Source organism: Rhinolophus ferrumequinum, chromosome 10 (assembly GCF_004115265.2).
Source record: "Rhinolophus ferrumequinum isolate MPI-CBG mRhiFer1 chromosome 10, mRhiFer1_v1.p, whole genome shotgun sequence".
Taxonomy (NCBI): Eukaryota; Metazoa; Chordata; class Mammalia; order Chiroptera; family Rhinolophidae; genus Rhinolophus; species Rhinolophus ferrumequinum.
The window spans coordinates 50,022,521-50,041,533 of record NC_046293.1 but is presented as its reverse complement, the minus strand read 5'-3'; the positions used below and the strand labels follow the sequence as shown (position 1 = coordinate 50,041,533).

Here is a 19,013-nt window from a genome sequence, read left to right as displayed (position 1 = left end):
TGTCACACCTGGAACCCAACCACTAGAGGACCTGAAGTCTTGAGCTGGAACACTGACGGAGTCCCTCAAGGCATGTTGGTATGGCTGGGGACTTAGGAAGGGGGCTTGTAAATGTTCATGATCAGTGTGGGGGCATCACCTGGTGGTGTAGTCCTAGAAACTTCTAGGAAAAGAAATGGAAAGAGTCAAGTAATCATGTGGTGGTATCACAGGGCCCAGTCTAGGAGTCTGGAATAACACTGGAGGCATCTTCTGCCATTTAAAACATAGAGCTTAGCAGGGCAAAAACCCTTCATGGCAACAGCCTAGGACAGATCCCACTGTTATAAACATGCTTCTTGTCATCCATCTCATTCCTCCCCATCTGAAGTTAGGGTCCTCCACATCCTTGGGCCATGTTATTTTCCTGGTTAAAATATGAGAAAACAGAATGGGATAAGAGGAAGAGACTGGTGAATGCATACACCAGGGATTGAAGGGGTAGACATAGTGTGGATATCTACCAGTCTAGTTCTTCTTGGAAGGAGACAAGAAACAAGGCAAAAAAAAAATCCAGAAAAGCAACAATTTTGGTTGAGGCCTTAGGGAAGAGTCATGTGTTCCCTTATACTGCTGTAAATGTAGAAAGAGGGCACTTAAAGAATCTTCTTCTGTTCTCAGCATTACTAGTGCCTTCTTCTATCACAGCCATACTATTCTAAGGCAGCTTTGCATGTCTAGACCAGGTGCAGAAATGAGTGTGAGGGAAGTGGGGGTGGGCAGGAATAGAGAAACATGGGGGCAAAGTCTTTCATTTTCCTTGGGATACTAAAATTCATAACTATCTAAGTACACTTCCTCAAACCACACCTCTGAATATTAGGCTTCCACCATTTGTCTTTCACGTTCCAACCTCTTAATTGGCCCAGAGTTCAGTCTCCTTCAGTCTCTTCAATTCGGCACTCTCCCTTCTCTTCCCTACAGTAAAGGATCTCTTGACTCAGACCCTTGAGTAACCTAGTCTTAGATTAGGAGTGGTAAGCAGCGACACTGGTGTAGGAGGACTCTCGGGGATGCTGCTAGCTTTGGTTAAGAAATAAAGATGAGGTCTGGAGGACCTAGATTTGCCCAAGGAGCCCCCAGGCCTCTCAGCCCAACCCCATTCTCCAGTGTGGTTAGCACGTGGCCCCAGTCCTTAAATTCTAGGTATGGCCCTGGAGCTTGGTATTGTCACCTCAGTCCCCACTGATTCACCCCATTCCCTGGCTCCCGCCTCCGCCACCCGCTGTCTCCAACCCCCACATCGGACCCCGCCCGGGGTTCAGCTCTAGCACCCGGCTGCCTCTGCTGCAGCCGCTGCCATGGTGATAGATCTCGCGAGAACTGCCGCTCGCTGCTGCGCAGCTCTCGCGTGATTGGGGAGGTGGGAAGTATCTCAGTCTGGGGGTGGGGGTGCGCGGCACAGCTCCTGTCGCCGTCGCGGCTTCCGGTGCTAGGTAGAGGGAAGGAAGGAGGGAGTCAGGGAGCGGGGCCAGGGCAGCAGCCGCGCTGAAATCGGCTGGGGGAGCCGGAGGGAACAGAGCAAGAGCCAAGCGGAACCTGCGGGGGCGGAGGCGGCGGCCGCAGCGGCGAAGCTTGAGAACAGGAACAGGTGAGGGGTTGGGGAGGGAAGGCGGATCCCGGTAGAGGAGAGGCTCGGGGTGGGGGCTGAGGAGATAGAGCCCCCCTGTCCGGCAGTGCCAGGCCTGGGGCGGTGTGGTCCTTCCCACCCGGGAGCTTGGAGAGGGGCGCCGGGCCAGCCTCACTCCTGCCCCCGCATTTGAAGGACGCGAAACTGGGGTGGGGGTGGGGGGCGCACACAGATTTGTCCTCCGCCTCTCACAAGGGGGCGACCTGGGCTGCAGTTAGGTTCCCTTCGCCTGCAGAAGGTGGGCTTTCGAGGGGTCAGGGTTAAGGGGGAGGAAAGCAGTCCAGGCAGAGGTGATGCGGGGGCGGTGATGGCTGTTTGTATCCTTTTCCTGTTAAAGCGCTAGAGAATGCTGCTTTTTCCTTACCCCATCTTCCTCTCCACCTTAGTAATAGGAGGCCAGAGAGAAGCCTTGCTGTGGTGACACCTCCTCGCCCTATCACGGGGCAGGGATGTGTAGGGGGTTTAGGGAGTAACCGGTAGGGCAGGCTAGTGGGGCACCCCAGGGGCGCTATTCTGGTGGAGGTTGCGCGTTCGGGTCTTGGGAACCGCACGTGGGGAAGAGGGCAGCAGGTGGGGAGCGGGGGGGGGGGGATAGGAGACAAAAAGGGGAGGGGGATTTGATTTTGCCTGGAGAATAGAGGTGGTGCCATTCTCCCCCAGGCGAAGCGGGGGCGGTTTCACAGGAGGAGGGAGCATCTTGTCGCTGGCTCTGAGTTTTGTGTCTTCCAATCCGCTTTCTTTCTTTAGGAAGTACCAGGATTCCCGGAACAGAAAATGGAACCATTGCTTACACCAGTGTTTGCGGAAAGGAGGGGGAGGTGGAGTTCCCTGTTAAAACGGGCCGCTTGATTAACAAAGTGGTAGCTCCTCTTTTGGGGGAGTTCCCTTCTTTCTGGGTTGTATTACTGCCAGTCTCCCTCTGGCCTGGCCAGGAGGAGTGTGGTATGTGGTCAGGAGTGAGAAGAAATAGTGAGGTCATCTGGGTGAGGGAGAAGTGTAACTTAAAACCTGTCTGTGCCGCTGTTGGATTGGGTCACCGCTGGTATATGGCATGAAAGTTTTATTGGTAGGAGATCTGCTGCAGGAGTCTGAATGCTTGGGTCAGTGCAACAGGACAGAATCTAGTCTCTGCATACTTCCTTACCTGTTTCTAATTTGCTGCCATTTTGTCTTGAGCTTGTTGTTGGGGTGTCTCCACTTGCTATGACTGGAGTGGGGTAGTGAATTGGTCATTGCACATTAGACCTGAGTTTGAATAACAAGTCTGTAAAAGCTCATTCTAAGAAAGAAACTGATCCATTGAGCTCACCTTTTCACAGAATGAATCATTGACCTTGGATGCAGCTGGGAAGGGGCCCCATGTGTTACAGGTTCACATGCCTCTTGCCTCCTAGCTTAGAATGATTACTTCGCATAGTCAGAATTTTTGTGCACATGTCTTGCTTTTCTACAGAGACTAAGCTTTTGGAACTCATTGCCTGTCTCCCACAATGCCTGTGCACACAGTAGGCGCTCATGATGAATACAGGATGTGACTGGATAGGTTTTTTGACTGCGGTTTAAGGAGGGAGAAAGAGATGGCTTGACTGTCAGGGAGAGTGCTTGGAGATAACTGAGCGAGAGTACAGAGGCCCTTGGCCTTTGTATTAAGTCGGTGCAAAAGTAACTGTGGTTTTTGCCTTTATTTTTAACCTTTTAAACTGCAATTACTTTTGCACCAACCTAATAATTAAGAAGTCTTGGTCTCTCCACCATCCTAAAAGGCACAAAACACACATGGATAATGGAAACTAAGATCCAAAAATAAAACTGTTACTAGAACACAGTCATTATTTATCTAAAATCCCAGTTCTTCTGCTTCCCCTTTGTGGGCAAAGGAGTCCGTCCATTAGCTCTAAGTCCTTCAGAGTGCTGTCTGCAAGTGGGGATCCTGGAGATGATGGAGGAGAGAGCCAATATATGTATGCGGTGCCTGGTACAGAATGGGTGCCAGTGAATGGTAGCTGCTATTATTAAACTGAATGCAAGTATAAAGGAAGGCAGACAGCAGGCTGGGAAGAATGTAAGTGAAGTCTTAAGTGCACAAAGAATCATACTGTGTGTGTTCATCTCTGCTGCTCTCTTCCACTGGAGTCATAATAAGGGGAAATGGATTCAGAGGACAGTGGGTGGGATTTGTTGGTTAGAAGAAGGAACTTCTTTAAAATCAGCTTTGTTAAAGCCGAGTAAATAACTGAGGGAAATTGTGGAATCTGCTTCCCTATATACTTTTAGAAATGGATGCCGAGAGACCTGAGACGCAAAGCACGTTACTGTGTTTGGCTCTCCTCATTTTTGTTGCAGGTGCATTTAGAGGCAAAGTGGTATAGTAATTAAGAGTGTGGACCTTGGAATCAGATAAAATTGGGTTCAAATCCTGTCTCTGCTATTACTAGTTGTGTGATTTTGGTGAAATAACTTGTTCTCTTTTCACTTCATTTTCCTCATCTATAAAGAGTATGATAACGATCGTACCTATTTCATAGTACGGGCATGAGAATCAAATGAGATAATACACATAAAGCACTAGTATTGTACAAAGCACATACCGTGTTTCCCCCAAAATACGACCTAGCCGGACAGTCAGCTCTAATACGTCTTTTGGAGCAAAAATTAATATAAGACCCGGTCTTAGTTTACTATAATGTAAGACCGGGTCTTATATAAGACCGGGTCTTGTATTAATTTTTGCTCCAAAAGGCGCATTAGAGCTGATGGTCTGGCGAGGTCTTATTTTCGGGGAAACACGGTAGCGAGCCCCAAGTAAATGTCAGCTGCTATTGATTGTCATCATTGCAATAGTAATAATAATATGAGCACTCAGGCCTACGTCAAAGGTTTACAAAAGAAGAACTTGCAGCCTGAGGCGCCTATGTGAAGGGATGCTTGTTACCATGACTTTCTGTGCTGGTTGTAGGCTTATGAGCAGTGAAATCTTTTTTCAGCATCAGCCGCACAGAGGCAGCTCCTGCTGCCTGAGTGGGAGGTGAAGCTGGAGCAAGGCAGGGGCCCTGAACCATCAGCTTGGATGTCGGGTGAGAATGTGGGGGCTCAAGAATAGTGTTCATGTTTAAAACAGTCAGCGTGACTCGGAGATAATGGTCGACTCTTCCATGAAGGTGCACCCTGATTGACCTAGGTCCGGATTTAGATTCCTGGGCCCCATTATTTTACGTCTCAATGAGCATTTCAGCATCTTCCATTTCCTGGGCGACTCTTCATTTAGTCACATCTCCTTTAAATGTCTGCCTCTGAGTATGTTTCAAAATGTACTATATTAAGGTCCAGAGTAATTCTGTCTACCTTTTCTAACATCTGTCACAAATAGAGATAGTGAGCTTTTTGATAATGAAGAGACCTGGGAAGCATTTGGAAAGAGTTCCACAGATGTTTGAATGTTTTGTATTGTAGTCTGGGAAAGAGCTGGGGTAGGGATTGCATGAATGTGTTAGAGCTTTGTCATGGACTTCTGCAAAGGATCTGCTGTGTACCTTATGGACCAGAAATAAGGAAATGGCTGAGATGTCAGGTATCCACCATTATCACCGTATTCCTGAAGAAAGGTGAGATGACTAGGTGTGGCAGATTTCATGGTACCTTTTAGCTCTCCCATTACTGGTGAGAGCCTGGCATAACCCTTCCTTTATGTGGTTATACACAAGAATTCCAGCATGAATGTTTAAACTTCAGCATGATTTAGCATGCAGTAGAACATTTGTCCTTTGTTGCAGTGGTTTTTGCCCTCTCCCCCTTTTAAAGCAATCGAACCTTACCTTATTAAAATCTTATTTGAAGTCTAATACATAAAATGGATGAAAGTGGAACTGCTCTGTAAAGAGTGGTGGGGGAGAGTTGGTGAGCATAACTGGAGCCTCTCATGGTTTCTCCTTTCCCCCAGGCAGCCTCTGAATCCCATCCAAGGAACCCTTGAGCTCTGAGAACATAGAAACCACTTCTCCAGTTTGTCAGATGCAAGAAAAGGATTGGGGATTACCCAAAGAATAATGTCTTAACCTCACAAATGTTTTGCTACTATCAGTAATACTGTGCTTCTCAACAACAAGTACGTGACATCTAGCTACAGATTGTACTGCTGGAAGCGGGGGACATGAAACATGAATAAGGCATGGTCCCTGCTGGCAAGGGGCTCATAGTCTGGGGAAGTACTTCCCCAACTTTTCCCCATCAGGGCATACACAGAAAATAGTGTTAGTGAGACAGAGCTGCTTGCAACCCAAGATGTCGAGCCCAAGGGCTCTAGCCACTTTAAGTACGGATGGGATCTGTATTTCCAGCTGCCCTGTAATGCATTAAAGGCAGATTATTTGGGAAGTTCCAGCTCTAGAAACTGAAACAGACAAACGTGAATAAAACATACTGTGGTAATTCCTAGAGTAGAAGAGTGTTTGAGATGATAAGGGATCCCAAACAGCTCTTATTCCCGAAGGTAGGCAATTCCCTGTCTTCCGTATCCTTAGGGTGCTCTGTACTGGTTGACCTTGTCCAAATCCTGGCTTATTTCATCTGTTCGCTGGCAGCTCCATCTTGACCTGCGCAGTGGGACCAGATTGGGGGGCAAAGGTTTATTAGGGCTTTAGGCTGACTAATGGAATTTCAGTGATTTTGTAATTAGGAACGTATAGTGTTCTCAGTATTCAAGGCTACAGATAGGAGCAATGGAGCAGCCGTCGAATATCAGGAGATGGAGCAGTTTAAACTGGTCAGATTCTAAGAAGAGGGCAAACTGAAAGCTTTGGTTAGAGAGCAGTGCCACAGAATGTTCCAAAGAAACAAATTCATCTAGTTTTTATCTGGTCACTGTCTTATATGGCTAGGCCATGTGTTCTGAAACAGACCTGTTGCTGTGTTCTGACTCACTTGCTGAGGGTTGTCCATGGAAAAAGCCAGACCCTTCCCTGGTGTTTGGGTCTCTATCGGACGTGGTGATTTAAGATCCTTCTTTGCTTGTAGTGGGGCCTTCTTCAGGTTATCTTGTACTGGAGTCATCTTGGACTAGAAGGAAAACGGGCATAATGTTTCTGACCTGAGCCTAAACACTGCTAGTTAAGTGGAGCCTAATTTTAGCTAGATATGTTTTCATTTATAACAACGTCATCCTTGATTGCCTAGTAGCTAAATTCAACAGGTATCTTTCAGGCCTTATTTATTTATTTATTTATTTATTTATGCCTAACTTAGTGTGGACACCCAATCAGCATAGGGCATTACAGACCAGAACTCCTGGGCTTAAGCGATCCGCCTGCCTCAGCCTCCTGAGTAGCTAGGACTACAGGTATGCGCCACCTCACCCAGCAGGCCTTATCTTGAATTGATCTTTCTGCAGCCTTTGACCTTCCTTTTTTAAATGTTTTTTTTCCCCCCTCTCATTGGTGTCTATGATGTCTTACTTTCTAGGTTTCCTCTCTACCCCGCAAATTGCTTCTTACTCTCTTTCCTGGCCTCCTTTTCTGCCCACTGCTTTAAATATTGATGTGCCCCAGGTTTCTGCCTTTGGCCTTTTCTCCTGTCCCACTGTATGTACTCTCCCTAGATATATCAGTTAGGATGTATCAGTTGGCAAAAGACAGAAAACACACCTGTGACTCAAACAATAAGAGGATTTATTACAGCATATAACAAAAAGTCTAGGTGAAATAAGCCAGACATAAAAGGACACATATTATGTGGTTCCACTTACGTGAGGTACCTAGAATAGTTAAATTATAGAGACAGAAAGTAGAATGGTGGTTGCCAGGGGCTGGGAGGAGGGGGGAATAAGAGTTATTGTTCAATAGGTAAAAAGTTTCCGTTTGAAAAGATGAAAAAGTTCTGGAGATGGATGATGGTGATAGTTGCACAACAAGTGAATATTTATGCCGCTGAATTGTACATTTAAAAATGGTTGAAATGGTAAATTTTGTGTTATTTATTTATTTTTTTACCCCACACTCATACAAAGTTGTTTAGGGATAGAGGACTTTCTTGTTGTTTGTTTGTTTGTTTTTAATCCACCAGGTTGCCAGTGGTAATAAGGACCCACATTTTCTCAGTTTTTCTGCTCTGATATTGTAGAGTTCTTAGGTCCGTGCCTTCATGGTCTCAAGATTACTCCAGCATCTCATGTTTCTACGTCAACATCCAAAGACTGAACAAGAGAACGTTGCCACATGTCCTTTTTTACGGTTGAGGAAAACTTTCCCAGATGCTCCCAGAAGACTTCCCTCACATTTTTTTTGGCTCGAATTAGGATACGGTCATTCGTAACTCATTCACTGGCAAGGAAAATGAAATGCCCACACCCTTCAGGCTGATAAGTTTTTATACCCTAGGGCTAGGGAAGGGTATCTCATACCTTGCTGCCCCAACATCTGAACAGATTCGAGTTTCTGTTAGAAGAAGGAAGGGAAAGAATGACTGTTGGGTAGGCAGCCAGGAACTACTGCCGTCCTGGGTCATCTTGGTTCCTCCATGGCTTCATTTACCATCTGTGCGGATGATTACCAAATATCCAGTCCAGATTTCTCTGCTGCACTTCATACCCTACCACCTCAAAATCAACATTTAATCTAAAATCAAACATCTTTAGTCTCAGATCTGTTTTTCTTCGTATTTTCCGTCTAAAGAAATGCCATTGAATCACCCAGGCCAGAAACCTGAGACTCATCTTTGAGCCTTCTACTCTTCCTTCCTACATTTAATCAGTCATTAAATCCTGTGGATTCTACAATTTGATGTTTCCAATCTGCCCTGTCCTCTATTGCCACCTCTAGTTCAGAGCTTCTGATTTCTTATCTGCATTACTGTACCTCCCCAGTTTTCTCTCTGCTTCCAGTCTTTCCCCTTTTAATTTATTCCCTAAACTGCTGCCAGAATGGTGTTTCTAAAGCACATATCTGATCATATGTCTTTGAGGCCCTTCATGATCTAATCCTTGCTTCTCTCTCCAGCCTCATCACTTCTTTGGATTCACCGTGCTGCATCTAAATAAACTACCTCCCAGTTGCACATGGCTTTGGCTAATGGAAAGTGCTCTCTCTAACGCAAGTTTTAATGCCTTTGCAAACACTGTTCCTTCTGCCCCATTCCCTTTCCTTTATTGTCTGGTTACTTCCTACTTTTCCTTCAGGAGTCAGTTCAGGTGTGACGTGAGAATCCTGTCTGGGAATCGTCCTGTACTGTTTAGTCTTGATTAACTGTCTGGCATCCTCTCCCCATAATACTATGTGCTTACCCCACTCTTATCCTCACAGCTTTGTAATCCTCTGTGTATCAGTCTTTGTCTCCCATTGACTTGAGTTTCATGAAGGCAGAAACTGTCTTCCTTTCTGTATCCCTAGTTCAGTATACTCAATAAATGTTTAATGACTGGATGGAAGCTGACATCAGAAGCTGTTTCTTGGCGGTGGGAAATCTTTGAGTCCAGCAGAAGTTGTTGAGGTACTAACCTAATAGTTCTTACGTGCTGATGATTCCAGTGCTCTTGAGACAAAAGCTTAGAAAGTTTACAGAAGTCATAAGCCAGCTGCACTAAGCAAACTAAATACAGGCATACCCTGCTTTTGTTTACTTAAATTTTATTGGTCTGCTCCATTGACTGTGCTAAAAATAGCATCTCTGTTAGTGATATCTTAGCTTGAAAATTATCTGGAAACAAAGCTGCTTTTTCGTGCACCCTTCTTGGCAGCAGAGGGCTTGGGAGACTCTTGTCTTCTCTTCTCTGGACCCATGCCACCTGAAGAGGCAGAGGCGCTGCCAGATCAGGAGTCTCCTCAGAGGTGTCTCAAGACCTGCGCTGGAGCCAGTCGCTCGAGTCAGGTCGGAGGGGTGTACGTGGCAGGTTGAGCTGTGATCTCAGCATCAACCTGGAGAGTGAGGCAGGCGTGTTCCTGCAACACACATTAGCCAAGATGGCTGAGTGACGGCAACAGCCTGCCTCTCCTGGGAGAGGGAAGGAGAGGATTGGCGACGGGATGGTCCTCGGTGAGGACATCCTCAGATGGGGCTTAAATCAGCCAATGCGCTTGATTGAATTCCTGCAATGTCCCACACAGATTTTACTGGAACACATTTTTAAGACTCCTATTGTTATTTTTACCAGTGATAACAAAGTGACTATAAAATAGAATGTTGAGATACCCACTTTGTTAATAGAAGTATTACTGTATTCCCGTTTTCATCTTGAGCCACTCACCTTCAGTTTTAACTCTTGATTCTTGGTTTCCACCAGCCCGTGGAGCCCTGGCATTTTGCCCTATCCACACAGGAGTGCCATCTGTGTTAAAAGAGAGTAACTATAGGCTCTGCAGTACGTAGGGAAACAATCCAGCGTTTTTTGTATTTTTATATATTGTTTTGCCATTCTGCTTCCCAGAGCTTTTTATAGGAATGCTTTATGGTGAAAGTGAGAATTGGCTATATAGCCAAAGATTCACGTTCATGGCACAAAGCTGAACGTTACTACCATCCTGGTGCCATGGGCAGCATGCTCCCTGGTAATAGACAGGGACAGAGAAAGCCAACATCCCCTCTAGGATGCTCTTCTGAATCAAGCTCCTGATTGTATTAAAGAGTCATAGTGTCCATTAATTTCAAGGCCCTGGGCTGCCCCAGGGAACACAGAGTAACTACTTGGATATTTCATCAGTTCCATCAGCCCCATTGCGTATTAAATGGCAGGAGAGAATTCCACCAGTTTCAGTCTTCCAGTCCTTTCATGTTGTTCCCAATCCAGTCCCAGGGTTAGATATGTGTGGAAAATGGCCAAGAATCGACAGGATATCTAAGCAACCATCTGTGCATTACATAGTGATAGCAAGTACTGCTAGGACAGAAGAAATGATACAAGGACATACTCAGATGAGGCTTAAATCCGTGCTTGATTGAACTCCTATGGTGGGTTTGGCTCTGGGAGTGAGGATAGATGCAAAATAAATTAGGCATAGTCCTTCCCCCTGGAGAATACAGTTAAATTCAAGAGATAGTCAATGTACAGACTTAGCAAAGAACGAAATAGCTCCAGAAGATGATAAGTGCCACATGAGTGGCTCAGATAATTCAGGGACCTTGATGTGGCATGCCAGGAAATAAAATAAGTGTAACACTGGGATCAGCTTTTGAACCAAGACTTGAACATGATAGCTTAGCAAAGAAGCAAACCAAAGGACAGCGTATGCACGTTCGGGGCCAAGAGGTATTTTTCAGCCACTGCTGTACTCACGGTTAATAATCATTTAATCAGCAATAGTTCCCATCATAAAGGACAGCAAGATAAATGTGTAGTGTAAATTCAGTTCAGAATCTCAGCCAAAGCCTATTACCCAACCTTTAAAGCAAAGTATCATTTGGAGCTGAAGGAAGGACAACCTGAGCAGGAGAAAAGATGAAAGCCAGGAAGACTTTACTGAAAGGTTTAAAGCTCTGGAGGTGATGGTAGCAGAACCAGCAGTCTGACTACCACAGATTGCCAAGGTGGGTGGGATCTGATCTTATTAGCTGGACAGGTATCCCTACCTGCTCCAGGGATCCTCGACAATCTGTGTACATGGGTGGGTCCAGGCAGGATGGGCAGGGAGGATGGCCAGTGGGCGACTTGGCTGAAGTTGAGCCCTAAGGTTGAGTCCCCTGGGGTGTGAGCCCTCTGGGTCAGGGGCAGGGCTCATTTGGGGAACCTACAGGGAGCACCACGCCTGGTTCATTAGTGGATGTCTGGGGAAGCCTTTGAAGATGAAACATTCCATAAGCACTCATTGTTTCTGTTTTTTGGACAAACTAGTACTTTGGTCTCCAGGGGCTGTTGATCTGGCCCCTTTGTACTAGTCTGGAATTTGCTGCAAACTGAGGAGACTAAGAAAAAAACAAACAAACCAACCTGACATAGTTTTTGCAAAAACAGCTAAACTCCCACCAAACCCCCATGCTTTAGCTTGTAAATAGGATTCCTCCCCATCCACTTTTCACATTCTTGGGTTTGAGTGCACTCTGTCTTGACCTGTTCCTTCGCCTGCTGGGTTTGGGGTGTGCGTGTATCTCTGGTTCCCAGACTCCATAGAGAATGCCAGCAGCTGGCATATGGTGATTGCTGAATAAGCTGCCCGCTGACGCATGTCTCCTGCAGGCACAGAGAACCGGCTGGCACGGGCGATTCTGAACCCCCATTTCATTGTTGTTTTAAAGATGCATTTCTGTGGCTGTCCTGTGCCATAGGGAGGGGAAGGAAGAAGAGAGGGAAGGGTTGACTCTCTGATCCTGTCTGTTGGTGGGCAATGGTTGGGGTGGGCATTTTGTACCTTTATAGTGGTTCTTACTGCTCCCTTCATTTTTTTCAGCAGGTGTTTGGTAAGGGCCTACTGTGTATCAGGCATAAACGTCTGATCTGAGTAAGCTGCTAGGGAGGGCAGTAGAGACCCTGAGAGTTAGTTCAGTTATTCAGCTGCTATTTGCTAGGCATTCTTCAAGGGCCCAGGAACATAGCAGTGAACAAAATAGGCAAGGAGCCTACAGACATAGTAGGTAGACATAGTAGGAGGAGAAAAACAATACAGCAAGAAACAAATATGTGATGTGTCAGATGGTGATAAGTACTATGAAGAAAAGTAAAGTGGGATAAATAGGGTAGAAAGTGGTGGCGGTGGTGGTGGTGGTGGTGGTATGTGAGTGTGTTTTGTAGGTGGTTATGGAAAGTCTCTTTGATATCGTGACATTCAGACACCTGCAGGAAGTGAGGGAGTATCCATGAAGGCTGTCTGGCAGAGGAAGCATTCGAAGCAGAATAAAGAGCAAGTACAAAAGCTTTGAGGCAGGAAAGTGTTGGGGAATTGAAGTGGAGGAAGCACAGAGGAGATATGATGAGAGACGCAGGGAGAATGCAAGTTGTGTAGGACCTTACAGGCTCTGGGTTTTACTGAAAGCGAGATAGGAAGCCAAGAGAGGGTTTTGAACAGAGGAGCGACATGACCTGATTTTGGTTTTAAACTCAGTCTGGCTGTGGAGAGTAGACTGAAGGGGGTTAGAGAAGAAGCAGGGAAAGAAAGCCTCATTGCAGGTGACCGTGTGTAGCCGCTGTCCTTGGATGGGCCGTGGCAAGTCTAGGATTTACCTGGCTGAGGAGTGAGGAGTAGCCTCTTCCCACACCTCCTGCCAACTCTCAGCATACTGGTGTATGAACAGGGCACAGTTTAGCAGCCAGCTTTTCACAGAACGGAGAGGATCAGCCTCTTAGGCATGCTGCTTTCTTATTTCGTCCCCGTTAATTTTGGTATGTAGAAGGAAGGTATTGCAGAAATAGAGGAAGGGAAGAAGCAGTCTTTTGAGTAAAGCAGCATAAACCTGGGGAACCTGGCAAGCCTTGTCGGGAGTCACAGAGAGCCACTCCTCATTCCACTCCCTCCTTGGATCTTTCCAGAAGTCTTAGGGTAGTGTTGGGGGAGGGGAGGAGGGGCATTAATGATGTCGCAACACCTTCAGGTATAGTGTAGATTGTCAGAATGGAAGGGACTTTAGAAATCTAGTTCAGCACCCCTCCATTTACTGTGTAGCTATGGGCAGGTGAAACAACTCCCGAGTCACATAGGTAGATTGCTGGCAGAGCAGGGGTCCTGAGTGTTCACTGCTTTGTCTCCACTCCCAAAGGTTCCAATGTGTCTGAGTGGGTCTCAGCCTTCATAGTCCTCCAGCCATGACTTCGACAAATCCCATTTACACAAGATCCTGACAAGCAGATGGCAGTAACGAGCTTAATTTCTTTGCCTAGGATCAAGTTCTCGGTACCAGGGACCAGGTGAAAACCAGACTGCCACCGCCCCCACTTGGGCCCCGCTGTCCTCAGAAAGCAGCTGCTGTGATCATGGGCAACATCTTTGGGAACCTTCTCAAGAGCCTGATTGGGAAGAAGGAGATGCGTATCCTGATGGTGGGCCTGGATGCTGCCGGGAAGACCACCATCCTGTATAAGCTGAAACTGGGGGAGATTGTCACCACCATCCCCACCATCGGTAAGGGCACAGCTCGCACGCAGGCTTTCATGCCAGCAGCTGAGCCAGGCAGGGGGCCTATTCCAAGATTCCCCACCTGGCCACCAGGCAAGTCCATGCAATTTGTGGGGTTCAGGGAAGGATGGTTATTTAGCTCACTAGCAGGTGTTGGGGCTGCCATTTGCCCACCTACCCTGGCCTTCTCTGATGCGGGAACTTCTGCAGCCTGGCACTCAACAGTTGCCCTCAGGTACTGAGCTGGTTTGTTCTCTGTGCTGTTTGGAAAGCAGGTGACGGCCTTTGATGTTCTTGCCAGAGGCCTGGAGTTGCTTCAGTTTAGATCCTTGGTGGCCCTGATCCTGGTTAAGACCTGCTTGTGGGAGGGAGAACATTTGCCTGATGGATGGGACTCCGGATTATCATTCTTAGCTGGTTCTGCATTTGGGGCTCCAGACTATAGCTCACTTTTTTTTCTTCACTCTGCTTCGCAGGCCCCCGGTCTTAGCTGCGACAGACTCTGGTGGCCACAGTACAGGAGTGGGGCTGAGTCATTTCTTTGTAGGAGGGAGCGCCAAAGGCTGGGAGAATGAGTGGGGAAGGTTGGCTCCCATTACCCAGGCAATTGTGAACCTCCCGGTTGGCCTTCCTCATCCTCTTCCACTTCTCTTAGTTTTTCTTTTTGGCCTTTAGGCAATGAAGTCAAGAAATGCCAGTTCTGAGGAAGCCCTAGCTTTCTTTCCTTTGCTGGGGTCATGGCTGAGGCTTGGGGAAACCGAGATCAACCCACTGGGGCATTGTTTGAGACCAAGTGGCCCGATTACCTGTTTTTTCCAAAGGGTTCAATGTGGAGACAGTGGAGTACAAGAACATCAGCTTCACAGTTTGGGATGTTGGTGGCCAGGACAAGATTCGGCCTCTCTGGAGACACTACTTCCAGAACACCCAAGGTACAGCCTGTGAATCGCCCAGGGACTGCCGTGGGTTATTGGGTGTGAGCTGAGAGTGTGGCTGTTGCTCTTGGTTGTGGGCAGCCAACTGGCCCTGCTGCAGCTCCTAGGGGTGGGAGAAGAGGAGCAAAGGGAGCAGATATTTGGAGGGTATAAGGAAGGGGGCACCTTTTGATGGTGAGGGAGGGAAGTTCGCTTGTCATTCTGTGCAGCCCGTGCTCTGCCTCCCTAGGGCTGATATTTGTGGTGGACAGCAATGATCGGGAGCGAGTGAATGAAGCGCGGGAGGAGCTGATGAGGATGCTGGCAGAGGACGAGCTCCGGGATGCAGTGCTCCTCGTCTTCGCAAACAAACAGGTGAGATGTCTCCCCACCCCTGGATTAGAGAGAGGGCAACCTGGCTGCAGAAATCAGGGGCCTTGGAGCTCATTGTGTGGAAAGCCCTGGGACTATGTTCTCAATTTTGGTAACGTGGGAAATGGGATTTTTTTGGCTTTTTTTTCTTTTTCATTGGGGAATATTGGGGAGCAGTGTGTTTTTCCAGGATGTCGAGTCGTTGTTTTTCAATCTAGTTGTGGAGGGCGCGGCTCACGGGCCCATGTGGGACTCGAACCGGCGACCTTGGTGTTATGAGCACTGCGCTCTAACCACTGACCCAACCAGCTGCCCTTCTGTGGCTTCTTTATGCTCCTCTTGTCCCCCACTCTGGCTTTAATGAGTAACATTCCATCTTCAGGGATTGGTGTCATAGAAAACATCACCTCAAATCCCTCTTTCATCTTACCTATTGTCTACTGTCCTCACTCCTACGGTCACACAGACTCGATTCTTTGCCCAGTCTGAATCACTTCTCCCACATTTGGTTTCCACCAACCAAGTGGAATGACTTCTAATGCCTTGGATCTGGGGTTCTGGGATGACTAAATCCAAAGCTGCTCTTTAGGCTCTTGTTCTGGGTCCCTGTGGTGGAGGAGGAAAGGGTGCTGCTGTACATCTGTTGGTACGTAGATGAGTGCTCTGGAAGCCTTTGGAAGATCCTCAGACTCCTTTTTGTGTGTTTTCATCTCACTCCAGGATTTGCCTAATGCCATGAATGCTGCTGAGATCACAGACAAGTTGGGCCTGCATTCCCTGCGTCATCGCAACTGGTACATTCAGGCCACTTGTGCCACCAGCGGGGACGGGCTGTACGAAGGCCTGGACTGGCTGGCCAATCAGCTCAAAAACAAGAAGTGAGAGCCAGGCAGCCCTGTCCAACCACCCCACCCACCCGTGACATACCTACTGTCTCCCTGCCCCAGCCCTACCCCTTCCTTCCTGTTGCCAGTATGGCCAGGGCCCTGGGTATCATGTCCGCATGCCCACCAAGAGCCTTGCCTCTCCTTCCTTCCCTCCTTTCCCCTGTCCATGACCAGTCCCCAATTGCTGTCCTAATGATGAATCATTCCAATTTACCAGATTTAAAACAAAAACAAGGTTGTTAATGGTTTCATGGGGTGCCCCCCCAATCCTCTGAGGTTCGGGAGGGGGGTGGGGTAGTCTCTCTGTTTGCTTCGTTTGGCTCTGGTTGCTGTGCTCTTGGCATCTGAGTCCCTCTTCCTACAGGCAGGCCCCTCTCCTACCATCTTCCTTTCCTTCGCCACCGTCTCCCTGTTCTACATGGAAATTGCACGGGCCTCTCTGTGTGTGCCTGCATGTGTGCGCATGTATATACATGTATAGAGAGATTTATACGTGGGGGCCAGGGAGAAGGGTGGAGGCGTGGAGTGCAGCTCAGGGCTTGGAGCCAGGACACTGCCCACTCTAGCCTGTCACTTGTCCCTCTCATGTTGCTGAGATAAAGGGAAGTAGGTGGAGGGAAGGCTGCCCCAGTCTCGCACTGGTTCCTCTCCTCTGTGCAGATAGGTTTTCCTGGAAGATAGGCTAGATGATGGATTTTCCACCGCCATCTTCCTCATACCCCTCTCTCCACCCTGCTTAGGACAGGGGTGTGGCATTTATCTCTGGATGACTGTTCCCCAGGAGAGGCCGTTCTTCCCTGCCTTGTTAGTGGGCAGGAGCGAGGAACCCACTCACTCTTATCAGCCCACTGTTCAACCGATTCTCCCCCTCCTCCTCGGTCTGTTCCTCAGGAGCCTGAGCGGGAGGTGGGGTTAGCAAGATCACGGGGTGTGTTTGGGACCCAGAGTACTGGGGGGAGGGCCTTAGGTTTTCCATCTTCGTCCTCTTTTGTTTTTAGGAGAAGGTGAGGCATGGATCAGTCCTATTCCTGCCTTCCCTCCCCCCCACTCCCTCCCCTCCCAGTCTTTTGATCTTGGGGGCTGAGGGATTTATCTGTCCTTTGTCAGAAGTTTCCTCACCCTAGTAGTCCTGCTAGCCTGACCAAGGCTGGCTGGCTGGCTGAGTGGGGAGTGGGGGTGATATAGCAGACCTCAATATCAATTCCCCTATTCTTCAGTTCTGTTTTTCTGGAAAGTCCAGGATGTGCTGAAGGATGGAACTTTTCTGTTCTGTTTCCAGACCCTCAGACAGTTCTGTTGTCCCTCTCACCTCCATCCCAACAGCTTTCCCCTGCCCTCTTCACCCACTCGAATAAATGGATATGGGGGTTGGAGTGAAGGAAATAGAACTCTGAAGTGGTGGTTGGTGCTGGTGGGCTGCAGGGGTCTTCAGGGTCCTCCCCCTATTACCATGTAGTTGTTCAGAAGCTGCTGCTACTGCGTCTCTCTGTCGACAGGGGGCGCTTGTCCCTGAGGTCCTGACTTACGCGGTTTCTGTGAAGCCGTGCCTTTTCTGTGGGCTCCCGTGTGTGCTGGCTGCGCCCTGAGCTCCAAGACGGCTGCCCATACCTTTCTGCTAAGGTCAGGACCCAGGGCCCCCCATAGCATGGCTGAGGGACCCCTTCCCAGAAGGGCTGTCCCAAACCCCACTCCATGGGGTCAGGCTTCCTGCCGCCTTTGTCTATAACACATAAATCAATAATACCCTTTACCCCACCCCAGACTGAACTGTGAAAGAGAGGTTCCAGGGGTGTCTCCCTCAGTGCCAGTTCCTTAGTGATGTTTTACTTACCCAAGATGCAGTGGGTGTGTGCAGGTCTCTTGCTCTCTAGGCCTTTGTGTGTATGTATGTGTGTGTGGTGGTGGAGGGAGGGCGGGGTGCTGGAGCTTCTATTTCATTTTAACACGTATTCATTCCCCAGACCCCAGATGCTTCCCTCCACACTTTTTTATTTTTTTTGCCTCTGTCTCTATTCCTGAGATTTCTTTGCTCCTGCTGCCTCTCTCCCTGAACTCTTTCCTTTGCCTTCTAACTCATTCAGTGCTGTTGCCTGTTTGTCATCCCTTTCCTTGTTTCTTTCCTACTTAGGATTCCCCACTCTATTTAATCTTTGTGGTCGGTGAGGACATTGCCTCTTCTCCCGTCTCACTCCCTCTCTGAACCTCCCTAGTTAGATGCCAGTCCCAAATAGGTTTTCCTTATTTCAGGCCCACCCCCACTCGTTTTGGGGGGGCTCCCGGAACCAAGCGGCTAAAGGTGTTAGGGAACAGCCTTGGAGGTTGTTGGGTGCTGCTCCAGATCTGTCCAGCAGGGGGCAGTAAGTGATCTTCCTAGTGTATCCCTGGCTGCTAGACCCTTGGCAGGGGTGGACCTTTCTACATACCCGTTCACCTACAAGTTCTTTTGGGATTGGGTGTTTCATTCCATTTTTGCCCACTCCATCCCTCACTCTCCTCTGGTAGGTTTAATTTTATGCTTTCCTTTATTCCAGGCTTTCTTCTCCTTGGGGATTCTCCCACTTCTCCCCCAAAATTTGTTTGTGGTGTTATAGTGGTAACTGCAGTTCTGAACTGATTTTTCTCTTCTTTTTTCCTCCTCTGGAATGTAGACTGTGTATGTTTAATAACTCACCTTCTCTCTCCTTGCTCAAAATGTGGGATACGCGATGACTGTGACCCTGGTTGGAAATTAAACTTGTTTTATGCAGCTTTGGAGCAGACCTTCATCCTTGCTGTGCAGCAGCCATTGGATAGTTGTTTAATGGTGAGGGGAGTTCTGCCTCTCGTCCCTCTCTCCAGACTGCTCCTGTCAGCAGAGGGGTAAAGGGCACTTGACTTTGAGGTTTTGGAGGAACTTGGGCTCATCTGCACACTGCTTATCACTCCCTCCCCATTATACCACAGACGGAGGCCTGCATGTGTTGGGCGCCAGAGTGCGAGGGCCTTGTGACTTTGCTCCTCTAGTTCTAAAGGGTTTAACCCTGAACTTAGCTAATTTATCACCTGTTGTAGACTTGAGAGACTTCAGTGGCTAGAGGACCCTGCACTCTGAGTGCCCCATACTGCCTTTATTCTCAGACCCCCCAGCCCTGTGCATCAGGTGCTTCTA

At 48.1% G+C, this 19,013-nt stretch overlaps 1 protein-coding gene across 1 annotated transcript; it reads left to right on the top strand.

Annotated features, from left to right (window-relative positions):
* The first annotated feature begins 1,400 nt into the window (after positions 1-1,400).
* ARF3 (ADP ribosylation factor 3) lies at positions 1,401-18,616 on the top strand. The gene is made up of 5 exons (XM_033116615.1): positions 1,401-1,630; positions 13,458-13,698; positions 14,514-14,624; positions 14,857-14,981; positions 15,699-18,616. The coding sequence occupies exons 2-5, from the start codon at positions 13,551-13,553 to the stop codon at positions 15,858-15,860; spliced, it is 546 nt and encodes a 181-aa protein (XP_032972506.1). The 5' UTR covers positions 1,401-1,630; positions 13,458-13,550; the 3' UTR covers positions 15,861-18,616.
* The last annotated feature ends 397 nt before the right edge of the window (positions 18,617-19,013 follow it).